At 37.8% G+C, this 22,203-nt stretch overlaps 1 protein-coding gene across 7 annotated transcripts in view; it reads right to left on the reverse strand.

The window, feature by feature from the left end:
- Positions 1–22,203, reverse strand: part of GRIA4 (glutamate ionotropic receptor AMPA type subunit 4) — a 689,633-nt gene that overhangs the window by 77,109 nt on the left and 590,321 nt on the right. For all 7 annotated transcript variants that reach the window (XR_015141734.1, XR_015141735.1, XM_086338841.1 and 4 more), the window contains exons 7-9: positions 15,264–15,422; positions 7,846–8,013; positions 5,931–6,035 (exon numbers count right to left, since the gene is read on the reverse strand). Coding sequence is in view for 5 of the 7 variants with exons in the window: in XM_086338841.1 (XP_086194967.1) it covers positions 5,931–6,035; positions 7,846–8,013; positions 15,264–15,422 (432 nt within the window). In the remaining 2 variants the exon portion in view is untranslated. The remainder of the gene's footprint in view (positions 1–5,930; positions 6,036–7,845; positions 8,014–15,263; positions 15,423–22,203) is intronic.

Raw genomic sequence — 22,203 nt, forward strand, 5'->3', positions numbered from 1 at the left:
CCAAGGCAAACCATTCAATACCACGGTAATCCAAGTCTATGCCCTGACCAGTAACGCTGAAGAAGCTGAAGTTGAACGGTTCTATGAAGACCTACAAGACCTTCTAGAACTAACACCCAAAAAAGATGTCCTTTTCATTATAGGGAAGTGGGATGCAAAAGTAGAAAGTCAAGAAACACCTGGAGTAACAGACAAATTTGGCCTTGGAGTATGGAATGAAGGAGGGCAAAGGCTAATAGAGTTCTATCAAGAGAACTCACTAGTCATAGCAAACACCCTCTTCCAACAACACAAGAGAAGACTCTACACGTGGACATCACCAGATGGTCGACACCGAACTCAGATTGATTATATCCTTTGCAGCCAAAGATGGAGAAGCTCTATACAGTCAGCAGAAACAAGACTGGGAGCTGACTGTGGCTCGGATCATGAACTCCTTATTGCCAAATTCAGACTGAAATTGAAGAAAGTGGAGAAAACCACTAGACCATTCAGGTATGACCTAAATCAAATCCCTTATGACTATACAGTAGAAGTGAGAAATAGATTTAAGGGACTAGATCTGATAGAGTGCCTGATGAACTATGGATGGAGGTTTGTGACATTGTACAGGAGACAGGAATCAAGACCATCCCCAAGGAAAAGAAATTCAAAAAAAGCAAAATGGCTGTCTGGGGAGGCCTTACAAATAGCTGTGAAAACAAGGGAAGCAAAATGGAAAGGAGAAAAGGAAAGATATACCCATTTGAATGTAGAGTTCCAAAAAAATAGCAATCAATGCAAAGAAATAGAGGAAAACAATAGAATGGGAAAGACTAGAGATCTCTTCAACATAATTAGAGATACCAAGGGAACATTTCATGCAAAGATGGGCTCAATAAAGGACAAAAATGGTGGGGACCTAACAGAAGCAGAAGATATTAAGAAGAGGTGGCAAGAATACAAAGAACTGTACAAAAAAGATCTTCTTGGCCCAGATAAGGAAGATGGTGTGATAATTCACCTACAGCCAAACATCCTGGAATGTGAAGTCAAGTGGGCCTTAGGAAGCATCACTACGAACAAAGTAGTAGGGGTGATGGAATCCCAGTTGAGCTCTTTCAAATCTTCAAAGACAATGCTGTGAAAGTGCTGCACTCAATGTGCCAGCAAATTTGGAAAACTCAGCAGTGGCCACAGGACTGGAAAAGGTCAGTTTTCATTCCAATCCCAAAGAAAGGCGATGCCAAAGAATGCTCAAACTACCGCACAATTGCACTCATCTCACACGCTAGTAAAGTAATACTCAAAATTCTCCAAGCCAGGCTTCAGCAATACGTGAACCATGAACTTCCAGATGGTTTTAGAAAAGGCAGAGGAACCAGAGATCAAATTGCCAACATCCGCTGGATCATCGAAAAAGCAAAAGAGTTCCATAAAAAACATCTATTTCTGCTTTATTGACTATGCCAAAGCCTTTGACTGTGTGGATCACAACAAACTGTGGAAAATTCTGAAAAAGATGGGAATACCAGACCACCTGACCTACCTCTTGAGAAATCTGTATGCAGGTCAGGAAGCAACAGTTAGAACTGGACATGGAACAACAGACTGGTTCCAAACAGGAAAAGGAGTACATCAAAGCTGTATATTGTCACCCTGCTTATTTAACTTCTATGCAGAGTACATCATGAGAAATGCTGGACTGGAGGAAGCACAAGCTGGAATCAAAATTGCCAGGAGAAATATCAATAACCTCAGATATAGAGATGACAGCACTCTTATGGCAGAAAGTGAAGAATTAAAGAGCCTCTTGATGAAAGTGAAAGAGGAGAGTGAAAAAGTTGGTTTAAAGCTCAGCATTCAGAAAACGAAGATCATGGCATCCGGTCCCATCACTTCATGGGAAATAGATGAGGAAACAGTGGAAACATTGGCTGACTTTATTTTGGGGAGCTCCAAAATCACTGCAGATGGTTATTGCAGCAGTGAAATTCAAAGACGCTTACTCTTGGAAGGATAGTTATGACCAACCTAGACACCAACCTGTACTAAAAAGCAGACACATTACTTTGCCAACAAAGGTCCTTCTAGTCAAGACTATGTGTTTTCCAGTGGTCATGTATGGATGTGAGAGTTGGACTATAAAGAAAGCTGAGTGCCGAAGAATTGATGCTTTTGAACTGTGGTGTTGGAGAAGATTCTTGAGAGTCCCTTGGACTGCAGGGAGATCCAACCAGTTCATCCTAAAAGAGATCAGTCCTGGGTGTTTACTGGAAGGACTGATATTGAAAATGAAACTCCAATACTTTGGCCACCTGATGTGAAGAACGACTCATTGGAAAAGACCCTTATGATGGGAAAGATTGAGGGCAGGAGGAGAAGGGGACGACAGAGGATGAGATGGTTAGAAGGCATCATCGACTCGATGGACATGGGTTTGAGTGAATTCCAGGAGTTGGTGATGGACAGGGAGGCCTGGCGTGCTGCAGTTTATGGGGTCGCAAAGAGTCGGACACAACTGAGCGACTGAACTGAACTGAAACTTTTTTCTTGTATTTCCAGATGCAGTTGATAAAACTCATGTTTTCAATGAAATGTATGCAATTGATCACAGGGAAGCCTGGTTTCCTCCAGTCCATGGGGTCACAAAGAGTCAGACACAATTGAGCAACTGAACAGCAACAACAAATTGCTCACTGGTCTCTATTCACTGTTTGTTCTAATATGTTTTAAAAGTCTTGTTTCCTTCAAATTTTTACTGTCATGTTAGTATTTGTGAACATATTAAAATAAAATAAGCATTAGCATATAAAAAAGAAACACTATATTATTTATAAATATTGCATATATAATTAACAGAATATAGAAAAAATAATTTTTATTAATGTTTTTCTACATTGCTTAATTTGAAGCAAAATTATGAGTATAAATCAATTCAGCAGTTATTTTTAATTGCCCATATGAATTTGAAAGTGAAAGTGAAAGTGAAAGTCGCTCAGTTGTGTCTGACCCTTTGCAACCCAGGCCAGAATTCTCTAGGCTAGAATACTGGAGTGGGTAGCCTTTCCCTCTTCCAGAGGATCTTCCCAACTCAGGCATCAAACCCAGGTCTCCCACATTGCGGGCAGATTCTTTACCATCTGAGCCACAAGGGAAGCCCAAGAATACTGGAGTGGTTGCCCCATCCCCTCTTCAATGAATCTTCCCAACCCAGGAATTGAACTGGGGTCTCCTGCATTGCAGTTGGATTCTTTATAGACTGAGCTCTCAGGGAATTTGTGCTAACACATTTAATATCAGTGAAAAATTTAATTAAAACAAAATAAATGTACCTTTGAGAACTATCCTCTCCTCAACTTCTACATGCACTTAAAAAATAATTTAAAAAGCATGTCAGTTGCTTCCTGTTAATTTTCCTTTGCACATGATAGTTGGCAACATAAAAATAGGTTTCACAGTTTAGTATTCCATTAAAATGCAGCCACCTTCCAGATTTCAGCAGCCCATTCTCTGGGAAAGCAAATTTTCTTTGTTAATGGGTTAACGAGGCGCGGGCAGCTGCTACCAGCGCACCTTGGAGTGGGCGGCTGTGACTGGCCACTTAGGCACGGCCGAGAGGAGCTACCCTCTGTCCAGGGTCAGGGGCAGAAGCTGGGAGGACCCCATGCCCAAAGGGCGGCGGCCAAGAGGAGTTACCCCATGTCTGAGGTCAGGGGTAGCGGCCGAGAGTGCCAGGCTGCGATGGCGCAGGAACGGCTGAGAAGAGCTACCCAAGTCAAGATCAGGGGCGGCAGCTGAGAGGAGCTACCCCACTTTCGAGGCCAGGGGTGGCAGCCGGGAGGACCAACTCCACGTCCAAGGAGTGGTGGCTGCGTGGGTGCAGGAGGGCCTAGAGGAGCTATCCCATGTTGAAGGTCAGGAAGGGCGGCAGTGAGGAGATACCCCTCGTCCAAGGTAAGGAGCAGTGGTTGCACTTCGCTGGAGCAGCCGTGAAGAGATACCCCACACACAAGGTAAGAGAAACCCAAGTAAGATGGTACGTGTTGCAAGGGGGCATCAGAGGGCAGACACACTGAAACCATACTCACAGGAAACTAGTCAATCTAATCACACTAGGACCACAGCCTTGTCTAACTCAATGAAACTAAGCCATGCCCATGGGGCAACCCAAGATGGGCGGGCCACGGTGGAAAGATCTGACAGAATGTGGTCCACTGGAGAAGGGAATGGCAAACCAATATTCTTGCCTTGAGAACCCCATGAACAGTAAAGCTGAAACTCCAGTACTTTGGCCACCTCATATGAAGAGTTGACTTACTGGAAAAGACTCTGATGCTGGGAGGGATTGGGGGCAGGAGGAGAAGGGGACAACAGAGGATGAGATGGCTGGATGGCATCACTGACTAGATGGATGTGAATCTGAGTGAACTTTGGGAGCTGGTGATGGACAGGGAGGCCTGGCATGCTGCGATTCATGGGGTCACAAAGAGTCGGACACAACTGAACGACTGAACTGAACTGAATGAGTTCCCACAACATAAAAACTATAGCTCTGAGACACATTATGGAGAGTTTTCAGATGTTGACAAGACCTTGACATTTTGTATTTAAGGACAACCTGTGGGAGATCAGCCCTGGGATTTCTTTGGAAGGAATGATGCTTGGCAGGGAAGCTTACATGTTGCAGTCCATGGGGTTGCAAAAAGTCAGACATGACTGAGTGATTGAACAGCAGCAACAACAATAGCACTGTAATTTTCTCACCAGGAAAAGGGAGAAAATAGTACTCCATTACAGGCTCATTGTGAGGATTAAATTGCACCAAGTCCAGTGCTTGGAACATAGCAGGCATTTGATAAATTGTAACTATCACTACTATATTAACACAGGAAAGTATATTTGGAAAAGTTTTTTTTAACATCCAAGTGTTGAAACAGATAATTTTTAGTTAAGTTGAATTTATCTTTCTTAAGCATCTTAGCTAATGCTAGAGAAAAGGAATGTTAAAAAGTTATATGTTAGGTATAAAAAGTTTATAGTCAATTTCTGTGGTGGAATTGTATCGCGTCAATATATAAAGCACTTTTTGGATGTTGAGAATATTGCTGATGCTTATGATGCTTAGTCACATCAAAAGATCAGCAACTATCTTCTGAAATCCAAAAGTCTATCACCAGCAGCTTTCTGAACAACCTCTCTGGTCCCTCAGTTGAAGTCCTTAGGTATCTCTCTCTCTCTCAACCTAACAGTAATCTTAATAATATTATCTTCCATCAGCTCTTTTCTTTGAATGTTTATTTCAGGAACATCTAGCCTTCTATTATATGACTATCCATTATAAGTAGTTTTCTTGTTCTCTCTCTAATGGTTTCAGAAATGACTACATGAAAATGAATAAGTCTCTTACTTACATTGTGCGCTTTCCTGAAGAGTATATTATGGGTTTTCTGGGATTCTTTTTGTTAAGCCTTTAAAAAATTGCTTTTATTTTGGATAAGGAATATAAACAGTGGGTAAATAGTTCATTTCAGCTTTGATATACCATTAAACATCAATCATATGACACAAGAATTTATTTCAGCATGAATTACCAAGAAAGTATTACTTGTAAGTGCAGATGACCCTTATCAACACAGGTTTGAACTGCTCAGGTCCACTTTTACACGGATTCTTTTCACAGGAAATACCACAATACTACACAATCTGTGTTGGTTGAAGCCTCAGATGTGGAACTGCAGCAGTGGAGGAACCACATATATGGAGGGCCCATTATAATTTTGGCACAGATTTTTGACTGTGTGGAGAGTCAGATCCCCTAAATCCCACTTTGTTCAAGGGTTAGCCATACTCACAATTTTTTAAAAATGTAGACTATCCAGCTATATTTCACTTATAAGATTTTAAAAATGTCAAAAGCAAACTAAGAAAACAGTTCAAGTGTGGCTCACCTTTCTAGGTCCTGTGCTCTTTAGTTCAAACACATCCATTGTGTAATTGACCCTACGTCCATAGTGGTCAAATTGAACATTTCCTGTTAGTCCTTGAATTTGAACCTATGAATGAAAAATAAAATCTACACATGTAATCATTTGCCATTTTACTTACAGAAATCTTTACTTCATCTGCTAGGCTTATGACTACGCATGGGTGTGGAACTATAGTCTGTAAGCAACTCACTAAAAAAGTCATGGAGTATTTGAGCTACTGGGATAGAATTGGATAGAACCAATACAGTATTGTAAAGTAATTAGCCTCCAATTAAAATAAATAAATTTAAATTAAAAAAATAATTGGATAGAGGAATATCAAAGAAATATATAAGCGATTCTGTTATGTACTTGAAAGATAAATATTTTTTTTTATTATGGCATTTCCACTGTACTTCTTCAATTTTGAAATATTATCTATAAGAATAGAAACATGGTTTCCTTTTTAGTTACTTTTCAGTTTTATCTACACATCCACATAATAAATAACCCTGATAACCACAGCAGATCATATTTCTCCTTGCTAATGTTAAACTTAAAATATTCAGAAAAATAAACATATTTTTGAAAATATTCGTGTACTTTATTCCAAATCCTTTTAATTCATTTAAACTTATGTTCTGAACCTGTGGCATTTCAGAACATTTAAAATGTATTACTAAAAATACACACATATTACAGTAATCATTTGAAAAACAGTGTTAGTATAACTACAAAAGACTAAAATAAATACTTAATCCAAGGTTACAAGACAATTTGAAGGTCTATTGAGGCAGTCAGTAGATTAGTAGACTAAGACTGTATGCCAAATATTTCAGGTTCTTCCTCATTCTGGGTCCACGGTGGGCTTGTTCTTTTTGGACACTTTTTGGTTAGCTAGGTGTCTGTGACTCTTTCTGACAAAAGCGTTGTTAACAGATGTAATGAGTGCTAAAGCATTTTATTTATTTATTTTACTTTACAATATTGTATTGGTTTTGCCATACATCAACATGAATCTGCCACAGGGATACACTAGAAACCTCCCTACAACTCTTTTCCTTTTGTTACATTCAAGATGGTAGCTGCTATGTCAGCTTGTGTCCCTGAGTGATTATAAAAAGCAGAGTGTCCCTACTAATCTGATGTGTGTCTGTGAGTGTGAAATCCTCTTTTGTTGTTTTAAGCCACTGAAGCTTGGGGTTGTTTATTACTGTTACATAACCTAGCTTATCCTGGCTAACCATCTACATAACATATAAACACCAGTATTCTATCTAGTGGGCTTCTGAGGTGGCTCAGTGGTAAATTAGCTGTCTGCCAAACAGGAGATGGGGGTTCGATTCCTTTGTTGGGAAGATCCCCTGGAGGGAGAAATGGCAAACCATTCCAGTATTCTTGCCTGGGAAATTCCATGGACAAAGGATTCTGGCAGACTACAGTCCATGGGTTCACAAAGAGTTGGGCATGACTTAGCTACTAAACCACTACCTCCACCATTCTATCCAGTATCCTATGTAGAAATGTCTCAGAAATGATAATGGCTCAATATATTAAAATGGAAATTGTAATATATCGGTATTTGCCAATAGATTATTTTGTTTTCCTGAAAACTCCATTTAAAAAGGACAATGAAATAAATTGAAGGCTTCCCAGGTTGTTCTAGTGGTAAAGAACCTGCCTGCCAATGCAGGAAACATAAGAAATGCAGAGTTGGGAAGATACCCTGGAGGAGGGCATGGAAACCCACTCTAGTATTCTTGCCTGGAGAATCCCATGGACACTGGAGCCTGGCAGGCTGCAGTCCATAGGGCTGCAAAGAGTTGGACACAACAGAAGTGACTTAGCACACATGCATGTGTGAAACAAACTGAACATAAATAAAATTGTGAGTTACCTGTTTGAGTGTCCTCTCCATGTCAATTCCCTGGCCCCATGGAGCAGCTGGATTTGCCAGACAATCTCCAGCATTTCCTCTCCTGGAAATATCAATTTTCTGTCTTCTGAGACTTCGGAATGTTTCAGCCATCACGAGGACTCCATCATAAGTCAGAGCAGATGTATACTAACAAAATTAAAGTAAATATAATGGTAAAATGTTAAATTCTTATCAATCCTTAGGATTTGCCTGGGGACTATGTGGGTTTATCTTTGGCTGCAAAGACTCAATATGCCAGCAAATTTGGAAAACTCAGCAGTGGCCACAGGACTGGAAAAGGTCAGTTTTCATTCCAATCCCAAAGAAAGGCGATGCCAAAGAATGCTCAAACTACTGCACAATTGCACTCATCTCACACGCTGGTAAAGTAATGCTCAAAATTCTCCAAGCCAGGCTTCAGCAATACGTGAACCATGAATTTCCAGATGTTTAAGCTGGTTTTAGAAAAGGCAGAGGAACCAGAGATCAAATTGCCAACATCCGCTGGATCATAGAAAAAGCAAGAGAGTTCCAGAAAAAACATCTATTTCTGCTTTATTGACTATGCCAAAGCCTTTGACTGTGTGGATCACAATAAACTGTGGAAAATTCTGAAAAAGATGGGAATACCAGACCACCTGACCTACCTCTTGAGAAATCTGTATGCAGGTCAGGAAGCAACAGTTAGAACTGGACATGGAACAACAGATTGGTTCCAAATAGGAAAAGGAGTACGTCAAGGCTGTATATTGTCACCCTGCTTATTTAACTTCTATGCAGAGTACATCATGAGAAATGCTGGGCTGGAAGAAGCACAAGCTGGAATCAAGATTGCCAGGAGAAATATCAATAACCTCAGATATGCAGATGACACCACCCTTATGGCAGAAAGTGAAGAGGAACTAAAAAGCCTCTTGATGAAAATGAAAGAGGAGAGTGGAAAAAGTTGGTTTAAAGCTCAACATTCAGAAAATGAAGATCATGGCATCTGGTCCCATCACTTCATGGGAAATAGACGGGGAAGCAGTGGAAAGAGTGGCAGACTTTATTTTTTTGGGTTCCAAAATCACTGCAGATGGTGACTGCAGCCATGAAATTAAAAGATACTCACTCCTTGGCAGGAAAATTATGACCAACCTAGATAGCATACTGAAAAACAGAGACATTACTTTGCCAACAAAGGTCCATCTAGTCAAGGCTGTGCTTTTTCCAGTGGTCATGTATGGATGTGAGAGTTGGACTGTGAAGAAAGCTGAGCGCTGAAGAATTGATGCTTTTGAACTGTGGTGTTGGAGAAGACTCTTGAGAGTCCCTTAGACTGCTAAAGGAGATTAGTCCTGGGTGTTCTTTGGAAGGACTGATGCTAAAGCTGAAACTCCAGTACTTTGGCCACCTCATGCGAAGAGTTGACTCATTGGAAAAGACCCTGAGGTTGGGAGGGGTTGGGGGCAGGAGGAAAAGGGGACGACAGAGGATGAGATGGCTGGATGGCATCCCCGACTTGATGGACGTGAGTTTGAGTGAACTCTGGGAGTTGATGATGGACAGGGAGGCCTGGCATGCTGCAATTCATGGGATCACAAAGAGTCAGACATGAATGAGCGACTGAACTGACTGACTGATGTGGGTTTATGACATAAAGTACCATGCAGTCTGAAAAGCAGATAAATTACTGCCCTTAATTTAACTTCCCCTTAAATTAAATTACTTTATTTTAACTTTAATTAATTTCCTCTAGCTACAGAAATTTCTGCTTTTGCTTTATTACAAAGACTGTATATCAGTTCTTACCACTATGATTTTAAAAAGGAGAAAATACACTCTGTAAAATAGAAATTCTATTGCACAGTTTTCCATCAGTTGGGAGAAGCAAGCCCTCTAGGTGAGGTCTTTCTATTGTGTCCAAGTAGAAACAGCTAATGTATTTTTTTTAAAAGGGCTAAATGCAGTATTTCCACAATCTACCTTGCAGTCTCTTGCTGTGGGTGAGCCTCAGGAGGGCTGGGATATCCCACTCTTTCCTTCTCTCAATGTCCATTAGGTTTTCTTTAGATTTCATATATGCTTCTTGACTTAAAGTGTATATCTCTGTCTAGTTTTTCAGAAGAAAGAATGGGAATGCTTATTGTTACTTTAAATATAGGGTACCAGAAGTAGCATCTACTTATTTACCAAATGTATATACACGTTGCTAAATAAACGTGAGTACTGTTATGCCCATGCCTGCAGAGTGTGCTTAGGAAGGTTAGATCATTTCTCTAAGTTTCTATTGTAACATAGGATCAAAGTGGAGAAATGAAATATAGATCATCTGTTTCCTGACGATCTCCTGTGCTTCTCTTTGAGAAAAAAGAAATAATCTCAGGAAAAGATTATTAAGGTTAACAGAGAAAATGAAGAAAAACTGAGAAGAAAATGTGGTTTGTTTAATCTGAAAATTAAGAGAACAGGGAATACTTGTAAAGTCTGTTTACAGAATTCCTAATCATATGAAAAATATCGTACAATTTTCTTGAAGTGTGGCAGAGCATCAACCACTGATCATGATGAAAAACTACATTTTCTCTTTCAAGAATTTCATATATGCACAATTCTATATGATTAACACATTCTGAGCTTATACTAAGGGTAGTTTTGTGACATGGAACATGGGAGATGATCTTGATTTGCTGTTTATAAATTAAGAAAAATCATTAGAAATTTAAATTGTAGAAAGTAAACTTAGGCAATATGACTATTAAGTATAGCAATCAGTTTTCCAGGGAAGGACTGAGATATGGATAAGATAAAGAATACAAACTCTAACAAAGAACTTTTCAATGGTAAAGAATTTAATTAAAGCTTCATCAGAAAGATTTATATGTGACATATAAATTATAAGTCTTGCTATATATTCTTCAAGGATATGAAAAAAATGGACTTAAAGATAAGCATACACACTCATAATTGGAGTGGCATGGTTGATGAAAATTAAGAAACTTAACCAAAAATGGGTATACCTCCTCCCCTGCCTGGACCAGCATACTTTGTGTAGAGAAAGCCATCAAATCATCTTTTTGGATGGCAAGAAAATAAAAACAAGCATTGATGAATAAAGAAAAAAAAAAAAGCAATGCTAGCATTTTAGGATCAAGAGAGAAAAAAAGAAAGCTATTGTTGCTTTTCTAAATGGGAGAAAAAAGCTGAGAAGATATGACACCAAAAAAGCAAAAGCACTTGCTGTGTTTAAAAAGTCCATTCATTTTTATGAAACAAGTGAACTACAAAAGAGAACAGATATCGTACAGACTGGAGCAGAGCAAAGTGGATATTTAGCCAGTGGCAAAGCCTTTTGACAGCTCATAGAGCTGATAAATTGAAAGAAGCAGTAGTTAAAATTGGTTTACTTTTTAAAAGGATTTCATTATTTTATATGTGTCCTATTGTGCTAAAGTCCAATAAATCATATTTATGGGCACATGTGCCCATAAATTTCTAGATGGCATTTAGAAATTCTTATTAAACATACTCTTTATTTTGGAGGTAAGGCAGCACTTCTCTGGTAGCTCAGATGGTAAAGAATCTGCCTAAAATGAGGGAGATCTGGGTTCGATCCCTGGGTTGGGAAGATCTCCTGGAGAAGGAAATGGCAATCTGCTCCAGTATTCTTGCCTGGAGAATTCCATGGGCTGAGGAGTCTGGTGGGCTACAGTCCATGGGATGGCAAAGAGTTGGACATGACTGAGCAACTAACACTAACTGAAACTAAGTGTTGACCTAGAGCTATTTATTGCTTTAGGCAGTGATTAGAATGATGGGATGAATTCTGTTTATCAAAGATTGTATACAAAAAGGTATACTTTGGTGGAATCATAGTGCAGTAACAGGGGTCTAGGTTTTGAGAAGAAAGAACTACATGAATTCTAATTCTATTCATACTTTTAAGGAAATGTGTAGTATGTTTTCCGGTTACAAAGCACAAAACAGAACAAAATAAAATAAAATAATTACTATTTTCTGTGTAGTTGTGAGGATAAAATTTCATATTAAATCTGAGAGTTCTTTGAAAAGTGTGCTAGACACTGGCTAGGAACAGTGACAACTACATGTGTGTGAAGTCACTTCAGTCCTGTGCTACTCTTTGCAACCCCGTAAACTGTAGCCCACTAGGCTCCTCTGACCATGGGATTCTCTAGGCGAGAATGCTGGAGTGGGTGGCCATTTCCTCCTACTGGGAATCTTTCTGACCCAGGGATCAAACTCATGTGTCTAATGTCTCCTGCATGGGCAGGAAGGATCTTTACCATTAGTGCCACATGGGAAGCCTACACAGATGTCCCAAAGGTGTAGTGTTAAAGTCCTGTCTAGTGTTCCTGAGTGAAAGAAGGCTGTGATGTGCTTTATAGAAAAAATATATGTTCAATAAGGTTTGTTCAGGCTTGAGTTATGGTGCTACTGACTGTGAATTCAATTAATATTAATTGATCGACAATATCTTAAATAACATATGTTCAAACAGAAACACACATATAACAAAGTGTAAGTGTTGATTGGTTGACAAAACTGTTGTACCTAACTTTGTAATTTTCCCTAGAAGTAAAGGCTCAATATTCGCTCATTCAGTGTTCATGGCAGCTCTATAGAATGTAACTACCATAAATAATAAGAACTGACTACATGTGTTTATTAAATGGTCACTGGATACCTAGCATACTAAGACAGCTGTGAAAGATAAAACAAAGTGTCCAAAGCTATGACATAGATAAGTCTGGTTGGAGATTATCAAATAGTACACCTTGTGATAGGCTAAAGGCAAGAGAGGGAAGGAATAACCACACCAGTATATCTGGACAGAAGGACCACAGTGGACAAATATTATTACATATTATCACTGGAAAAAACAAAAAACAAAAAAACAGTTACAAGGAACTACAACACACTGCCAAGAAGTTTGAAGCCCATTATAGATACTAAAACTTTAAGGATAACAAGGACTTGAAGAAATGGTTTACAGAAGAAATGCTGAGATTAAAAAAATAGCTGAAAAATATGTGAGGAAGAAAGAGAAGAAAGAGAAGGGCAAAACTGTCTCTACATACACTGATGAAGAATGAGAAGAACATGCTGTAAAGGAAATTATTCAGATGAGTTTGGAAGGAAGCTTGATGCTTGTTTTTCCTTGTGTGTTAGTATTTGAAATAATTGAGCCTTTGGGATAATTTTCCTCTAAGCCAGCTTGAAGAAAAAGCAGACTGAACGACTTCTTAAGTTTCTTTTTATCTTGAAGGTATTTTTGCTTTTTAATATGCTTCCATAGACTGGTTCCAAATAGGAAAAGGAGTACGTCAAGGCTGTATATTGTCACCCTGCTTATTTAACTTCTATGCAGAGTACATCATGAGAAATGCTGGACTGGAAGAAACACAAGCTGGAATCAAGATTGCCGGGAGAAATATCAATAACCTCAGATATGCAGATGACACCACTCTTATGGCAGAAAGTGAAGAGGAACTAAAAAGCCTCTTGATGAAAGTGAAAGTGGAGAGTGAAAAAGTTGGTTTAAAGCTCAACATTCAGAAAATGAAGATCATGGCATCCGGTTCCATCACTTCATGGGAAATAGATGGGGAAGCAGTGGAAACAGTGTCAGACTTTATTTTTGGGGGGCTCCAAAATCACTGCAGATGATGACTGCAGCCATGAAATTAAAAGACGCTTACTCCTTGGAAGGAAAGTTATGACCAACCTAGATAGCATATTCAAAAACAGAGACATTACTTGCCAACAAAGGTCCGTCTAGTCAATGCTATGGTTTTTCCTGTGGTCATGTATGGATGTGAGAGTTGTACTGTGAAGAAAGCTGAGCGCCGAAGAATTGATGCTTTTGAACTGTGGTGTTGGAGAAGACTCTTGAGAGTCCCTTGGACTGCAAGGAGATACAACCAGTCCATTCTGAAGAAGATCAGTCCTGGGATTTCTTTGGAACGAATGATGCTAAAGCTGAAACTCCAGTACTTTGGCCACCTCATGCGAAGAGTTGACTCACTGGAAAAGACTCTGATGCTGGGAGGGATTGGGGGCAGGAGGAGAAGGGGACGACAGAGGATGAGACGGCTGGATGGCATCACTGACTCAATGGACATGAGTCTGAGTGAACCCCGGAAGTTGGTGATGGACAGGGAGGCCTGGCGTGCTGCGATTCATGGGGTCGCAAAGAGTCGGACACGACTGAGTAACTGAACTGAACTGAAGCTTGCAAAGTGGTGCAATATAGTGGACAATGTACTTGTCTAAGGCTCAAGGAGTTCACAACTTATTCCTGGGCAAACATTTCACAAATCTGGTCCTTGACTCAAGGACAATCAATTAACATACCATTTAATATCTTGCATTTAGAAATCTGTAAAATCAGAGGGTGGACTATAGTGCTTGACACATAGTGGATACTCATTAAATGCTTTCTTTTGAAAGTAATGAAAATGGTATGACTAGCTAAACTGCTATACTACACAGAGGAAATTGACAAAGCTGGAAGAACTGAGATTCTCTTCCATAGATTATAGTTTTCTAGGCTTGAATTTCCAAATTATGTTTGAAACTTTTTACCTGAATACACTGTCAATGAGAGATTAGTAAAAGTTGTTTAAATGATGATGTCTTATTGTCAGTTCAGTTCAGTTCAGTCACTCAGTCATGTCCGACTCTTTACAGTCCCATGGACTGCAGCACACCAGGCCTCCCTGTCCATCACCAACTCCTGGAGTTTACTCAAACTCATGCCCATTGAGTCAGATGGCATTACCGACTCAATATATTATTATGGAGAAGCTCAAAACCACTAAGTTAGAGTTTAAGAAACATTATGCCATTATCTACATGATATCGAAGGAATTTAGCTTTTCAGGAGAGAAAAAAATGTGCTTATGATCAGAAATTTATCATAAATTTGCAAATATCAATAACATACTTCTGCAATGTCTATCAGATAAAATTAAACAATCTGACATTTTACTGTTAATTTGAAAGAGGAATTTTGCAGAAGCTATATATTTTACATTTTTTTTTTACCACTTTCCTTACTTATTGTAAATCATTTTGCAAATATAGTTGTTTTCTGAGTGGAATAGTTACTAGTAGTTATTCACATTTGAAATAATTTTAAAAATATATAATTTATTCAGGGACATTCATATGCAAATTAATAATAATAATAAACTAGTTGAGCAAATGGCTAACATCTCCTCCATAAAATATAAAAATTTAGAAAATATTGATTTGTGTGACAAATAGTGACAAAATATTTCTGCCCCATGCCACACTGTGCCTGACAAAATATTACTAGAAGAACTACATAATGAACTTTCTACCTTAAATTTTATAAAGTACTAAAAATACATAAGATAAAAACAAACAAATACCTTTGGAGGTGTCTCAGATCCTGGATATTCTCTCTGATCTAATTTCTTCCAGCGATCCATTAATTTGGTCACCATAGGTGTGTTAAAATCTACCAACTGGAATCCTGTAACATTGGCTCCACCGTGTATAAATCTCTCAAGAGAAATATCCTTGAATCCCTATAAAAATCAGTATGACAGTTTATTAAGCTTAGTTAATTATTGGAGTTAATAGCTAACATTTTGGCTCCTCAATGTTAACATGAATTGATAACCAATATTATTTAAAAGTGGTGGCTTTAAACAACTGGAAGATTATGTAAATATTGACATAATAACAATTATGTCAATTTAGCTGTTAAACTCTGTCATTCAAAATCTAATGCATGACACCACATCAACACCAAAAAAGACAAAAATCACGTGATCATCTCCACAGATATAGGAAAAAAAAATTTGACAAAATTCACCATCTACTCATGATAAATATTCCCATCAAAGTGGATATAATGGAAACATATATCAATATAATAAAAGCTATTTGTGACAAACCCACAGTCAACATAATATTCAATGGTGAAAAGCTGAAAGCCTTCTCGCTAAAATTTGGAATAAAACAAAGATGCCCACTGTCACCTCTTCTATTCAACATACTTTTGAAAGTCCTAGCCACAGCAATTAGACAAGAAAAAGAAACAAAATTTTATTCAAATTGATAGGGAAAAGGTAAAGTTGTTATTATCTGCAGATGACATGATATTATATATAGAAAACTCTAAAGATTCCATAGAAAAACTACTAGAACTGATAAAAAATTTAACATGGTAATAGGATACAAGATTAACATACAGAAATCTGCTGAATTTTTAACACTAATAATACATATCAGAAAGTGAATGTAAAACAATTATTAGATACATCAAAAAAACTTAAAATACCTAGGCATAAACTTCACCACAGAGGTGAAAGACTTAAATGCTAAGATCTATAAAACAATGATAAAGGAAACTGAAGATGATTCAAAGAAATAGAAAAATAACCCATGCCTTTAGATTGGAAGAGTTAATACTATTAAAATGGCCAACTACCTAAAGTAATATACAGATTTAATGAGATCCTTATCAGATAACTATGACATTTTTCACAGAACTAGAATGAATAATCCTAAAATTTATATGGAGCCATAAAAGACCCAGAATTAAAAAGCAATCTTGAAGAAAAAGAACAATGGTGGAGGCCTAACTGAATCATACTTCAGATAGTAATATAAAGCTACAGTAATCAAAACAGCATGATCTTGGCACAAAAACAGACATATGGGTTAATGGAACAGAATAGAGAACCCAGAAAAAATCCAACACAACCTACAGTCAGTTAATCTTCAATGAGGGAGGCAAGACTACATAATGGAGAAAAGGAAGTCAATCTCTTCAGCAAGTGGTTTGGGAAAGCTGGACAGCTGCATATAAATCAATGATATAAGAACATGTCCTCACACCATACATAAATATAAACTCAGAATGGCTTAAAGATTTAAATACAAGACCTGATGCCATATAACTCCCAGAAGAAAACATAGGCAAAACCATCTCTGACATAAATTGAGCACTATTCCCTTGGTCAGCTTCCCAAAGCCAAAAAAATAAAAGCAAAGATAAACAAATTGGAACTAATCAAATTTAAAAACTTTTGAGCAGCAAAGGAAATCATGAACAAAATAAAAAGGCAACCTACAGGGTGGAAGAAAATATTTGCAAATGATGTGACTGAGAAGGACTTAATACAAGTGCTCATACAGCTTAATATCATAAAGACAAACAACCCAATCAAAAAAAAAAAATGGGCAGAAGAATTATATTGACATTTTTCCAAAGAAGACATTCAGATGGTCAAAAAGCACATGAAAAATGCTCAACATTGCTTATCATTAGAGAAATGCAAATCAAAATCACAATGAGGGATCACCTCACACAAGTCAAAATAGACATCTTCAAAAACTCTACAAATAATAAATGCTGGTAAGGATGTGGAGGAAAGGGAGCCCTCTGACACTGTTTGATGGGAATGTAAATTGGTATAACCACTACCGAGAACAGTATGGCAGTTCCTTAAAAAACTAAAAATAGAGTTGCCATATGATTCAGCAGTTCTACTCTTGGGCATGTATCTGGAGAAAATTCTAATTTGAAAAGACATCTGCACACCAGTGTTCATGGTAGCACTATTTACAATAGCCAAGACATGGAAACAACCTAAATGTTCATCAACAAATGAGTGAATAAAGAAGATATGGCATATACACATTATGAAATATTGCTCAACCCTAATATAATGAATGCATGCAGCAACATGGATGGGCCTAGAGATTATCATATTAAATGAATTGTCAGACAGAGAAGGACAAATATCATATGATATCACTTGTATGTGGAATTAGAATAAAATAATACAAATTAATTCGTTTACAAAACAGACTTAACAGACACAGGAAGCAAATTTCTGTTTATTAAAGGGGGAGAGGTGGGAAGGATAAATTAAGAATTTGGGATTAACAAATATATACTACTACATACAAAATAGATAAACAATATGCAAAGGAATCCCAGGGCTGATCTTCTTCAGAATGGATTGGTTGGATCTTCTTGCAGTCCAACAGACTCTCAAGAGTCTTCTCCAACAACACAGTTCAAAAGCATCAATTCTTCAGCACTCAGCCTTCTTCACAGTCCAACTCTCACATCCATACATGACCACTGGAGAAACCATAGCCTTGACTAGACGGACCTTTGTTGGCAAAGTAATGTCTCTGCTTTTCAATATGCTATCTAGGTTGGACATAACTTTCCTTCCAAGGAGTAAGCGTCTTTTAATTTCATGGCTGCAGTCACCATCTGCAGTGATTTTGGAGCCCCCCAAAATAAAGTCTGCCACTGTTTCCACTGTTTCCCCATCTATTTCCCATGAAGTGATGGGACTGGATGCCATGATCTTCATTTTCTGAATGTTGAGCTTTAAGCCAACTTTTTCACTCTCCACTTTCACTTTCATCAAGAGGCTTTTGAGTTCCTCTTCACTTTCTGCCATAAGGGTGGTGTCATCTGCATATCTGAGGTTATTGATATTTCTCCCGGCAGCGCCAAAGAATTGATGCTTTCGAACTGTGGTGTTGGAGAAGACTCTTGAGAGTCCCTTGGACTGCAAGGAGATACAACCAGCCCATTCTGAAGAAGATCAGCCCTGGGATTTCTTTGGAGGGAATGATGCTAAAGCTGAAACTCCAGTACTTTGGCCACCTCATGTGAAGAGTTGACTCATTGGAAAAGACTCTGATGCTGAGAAGGATTGGGGGCAGGAGGAGAAGGGGATGACAGAGGATGAGATGGCTGGATGGCATCATTGACTTGATGGAAGTGAGTCTGAGTGAACTCCGGGAGTTGGTGATGGACAGGGAGGCCTGGTGTGCTGAGATTCATGGAGTTGCAAAGAGTGGGACACGACTGAGCAACTGAACTGAACTGAATATATATAATAGGGAACTACATTCAATATTTTTTAATAATCTATAATGGAAAATAATCTGAAAAAGAATATATATATAAATACATATATACACACACATGAGTATGTGTATAACTGAATAACTTTTCTCTACATCTGAAACTAACTCATTACAAATCAAGTATATTTCAATTAAAAAATATAACACATGAGAAAAAGATATAAATGTTTCTAGTTTAGTTCAACTGAATTTAACAAGTATCAGTATTTCTGAAATGCCTCTGAGTGCCTTTTATGAAGCATGGAGGAGGATTCAGGAGATGAATGAAATGCATCAAATATAAGACACCTAAGCAGATACGTGTCTTATGTGAAAATGTGTCTTATATTAAGATTTTATGGTACTCTGAGTCTGTGATGTGTAACACTTCACGGAGGTCCAGCTTAGTTACAAAGTGGTTTAAAAGAAGATAGAGATAGTACTTTAAGACAAAAAGGGTGAAAGCTTTGATTATATCAGTCACTACAGCCCTCATAGTTCTGGGAAATGGCAGTGGATAAGAGAGCAATAAGCCATTTATGTGTGGTAGGGAAAAATACAAGTCCCAGCAGGTGGAGCGAGGAAGGTGGACAGGAAGGTGTCACCTCATTTGGTTCAGAGGAAGTTAACTAAGTTAAACAAATTCTGGAAAAAAGTTATTTATTTTCTAGCTATATCTTTCTCTCATCTATCTGTTTATCACTCATTTCTCTCTCTCTCTATCTTTTATATATGTATTCCATACCTGGCTCTATTTTTCCATTAGAAATTTGAGGTAACTTATCACAACACACACCCAATTTTGTAAACAAACAATTATAGGAAAAATACAAAAAGTATACTACAAAAGTGAATTATTATAACCAAAGATATTAACTCAGGCAAAAGTAAACCACACACCCACAGAGTTTGAAGCATCTGCACTTGCTTTCCTGTTTGTCCCCTTTAGGTATTTAGGAAATCTTTTTTTAAGTGTGAATTTGATTCAGTAGTCTTGAGAAAAAGTTTATCTTTTTCCTTTTTTTGGTCAACATAAATTATGCAGCAGTGACCCTACAGTTATAGTAGAAATCAAGGAGAAGAGGAAGACCTAGTGTTACTTATCCTGTTGCATGTGTCTCAGCCATGATTTTGGAAACTTCTCTGTTTTTTTATTTTAATAACAAAGAGGAATTTCTTACTAGCCAATATATACATGTTACTGTCTGGTTACTGGCAACTAAGGGACAATGAAAGACCCAGAGTGTGTATTCATAGTTAATATTAATGCTGGGCTGATTATGTATCAGGCATTGTGGTAAGCACATTCCACTGATTATCAATCTAATTCTCACAACAAACTTATGAGATATATCCTATCTTACAAATAAGGAAGCCACATGTCAGTGGGTTAAAGCAAAACTATTCAAGATCTCCCAGCAAATACATATTAGAACCAAAAGATTCTCAACTTTGCCTTTTAAAAATTATGTTCTTGTGTATTTTTTTCATTTTTTAAAGTTCTTTAAAAATTTTTTTCCTTTATTTTATTTTTTTAACTTTACAATATTGTATTGGTTTTGCCATATATCAACATGAATCCGCCACAGGTATACACATATTTTTACACAAATATGTGTTTTCCCTTGAAGATATAGGGCTTCCCTTGTGGCTCAGCTGGTAAAGAATCCGCCTGCAATGTGGGAGACCTGGGTTCGATCCCTGGGTTGTGAAGATCCCCTGGAGAAGGGAATGGCTACCCACTCCAGTATTCTGGCCTGGAGAATTCCATGGACTGTAAAGAGTTGGGCACGACTGAGTAACTTTCACTTTCACTTTTCATGTGTTTTCAATTTTGATATTTATCATAATATTCCCAGGAGAGGCAGGGAGATACTGTAGAAAGCAATCCAGGCTCTGACTCCCATTTCTGTAACTTTCTAGCCTTAGGTTTCCCACATGCAAAATAAGAATGATAATGCTAATACAGCTAGCACATGTGGTTTGAGTTTAGTAAATAATGGCTATTGTTAATTAATTAAGTCAATAAATATTATTTCATGTCAATTATATGCTAGCTGATTTGACAGTTCATCAGTAATATTCTCATTTTACTGGGAAGAAAAATAGACACCAGAAATCAAATATATGATTTTGAAACTGGAAAAACACTATCAATCTCTAGCTAGTTAAATGTCAGTTGAACATTTGTTCATAAAGAAGAAGATAGGGCAGACCCAGAGATAGGCAAATAATTTCAATTTTCCAAAAGCTACAGTGATTCAACTATTGCATTAGTTGCTAACTGATAACATTATTATTTTATTTTAGGGGTTGGTGAAATAGAGTACCTGCCAAGTTTTTTTTTTTTTTTTTGATAGAGTTTTCCCACAGGTACAATACATACAGGCGAAGCTGCAGCCTTCAGAAAAATCATGTGATGTAAAGCCTGACTGATAAATAATAGTTTACATTTCTCTGATTCCATTCTGTTGTTATGCTGAAGGTAAAGGAAAAAAGATTACCACATCTGATTATAAGCTTCTTTTAGATATAATCTAAAGAATAGTAGGTGACTCAGTTAACTTTAGCTGTGTCTATTTGAGTATAGGCAATATTTTTTCTTTCATATTTTAAACTAATTTCATATAGAAGATCGATAGGCTATAGACTGGAAAGCAGTTTTCATGGAAGGTTACTTTGATGACTAAGTAAGTTTTAGTTTTTAAGGACATGATATTGTGGAACTGTGGAACAAACAGTTTCCAGCACAAACTGTGGAAAATTCTTCAATAGATTGGAATACCAGACCACCTTACCTGCTTCTTGAGAAATCTGTATGCAGGTCTAGAAGCAACAGTTAGAACTGGACATGGAACAACAGGCGGGTTCAAAATTGGGAAAGGAGTACATCAAGGCTGTATATTGTCACCCTGCTTATTTAACTTATATACAGAGTACATAATGAGAAATGCTGGACTGGATGAAGGACAAGCTGGAATCAAGATTGCTGGGAGAAATATCTATAACCTCAGATATGCAAATGACACCACCCTTATGGCAGAAAGTGAAGAAGAACTAAAGAGCCTCTTGATGAATGTGAAAGAGGAGAGTGAAAATCTGGCTTTAAACTCAATATTCAAAAGACAAAGATCATGGTATCCGATCCATCACTTCATGGCAAATAGATGGGGAAACAATGGAAACTGAGAGAATTTATTTTGGGGGACTCCAAAATCACTGCAGATGGTGACTGCAGCCAGTGATGAAATGAAAAGATTCTCGCTCCTTGGAAGAAAAGCTATGACCAACCTAGACAGCATGTTAAAAAGTAGAGACATTACTTTGCCAACAGAGGTCCATGTAGTCAAAGCTACAGTTTTTCAGTAGTTGTGTATGGAGGTGAGAGTTGGAGTATAAATAAAGCTGAACTCTGAAGAACTG

This window comes from Bos grunniens, chromosome 15 (assembly GCF_055505025.1).
Source record: "Bos grunniens cultivar Pamir isolate PY7600 chromosome 15, Bosgru_T2T1.0, whole genome shotgun sequence".
NCBI lineage: Eukaryota > Metazoa > Chordata > Mammalia > Artiodactyla > Bovidae > Bos > Bos grunniens.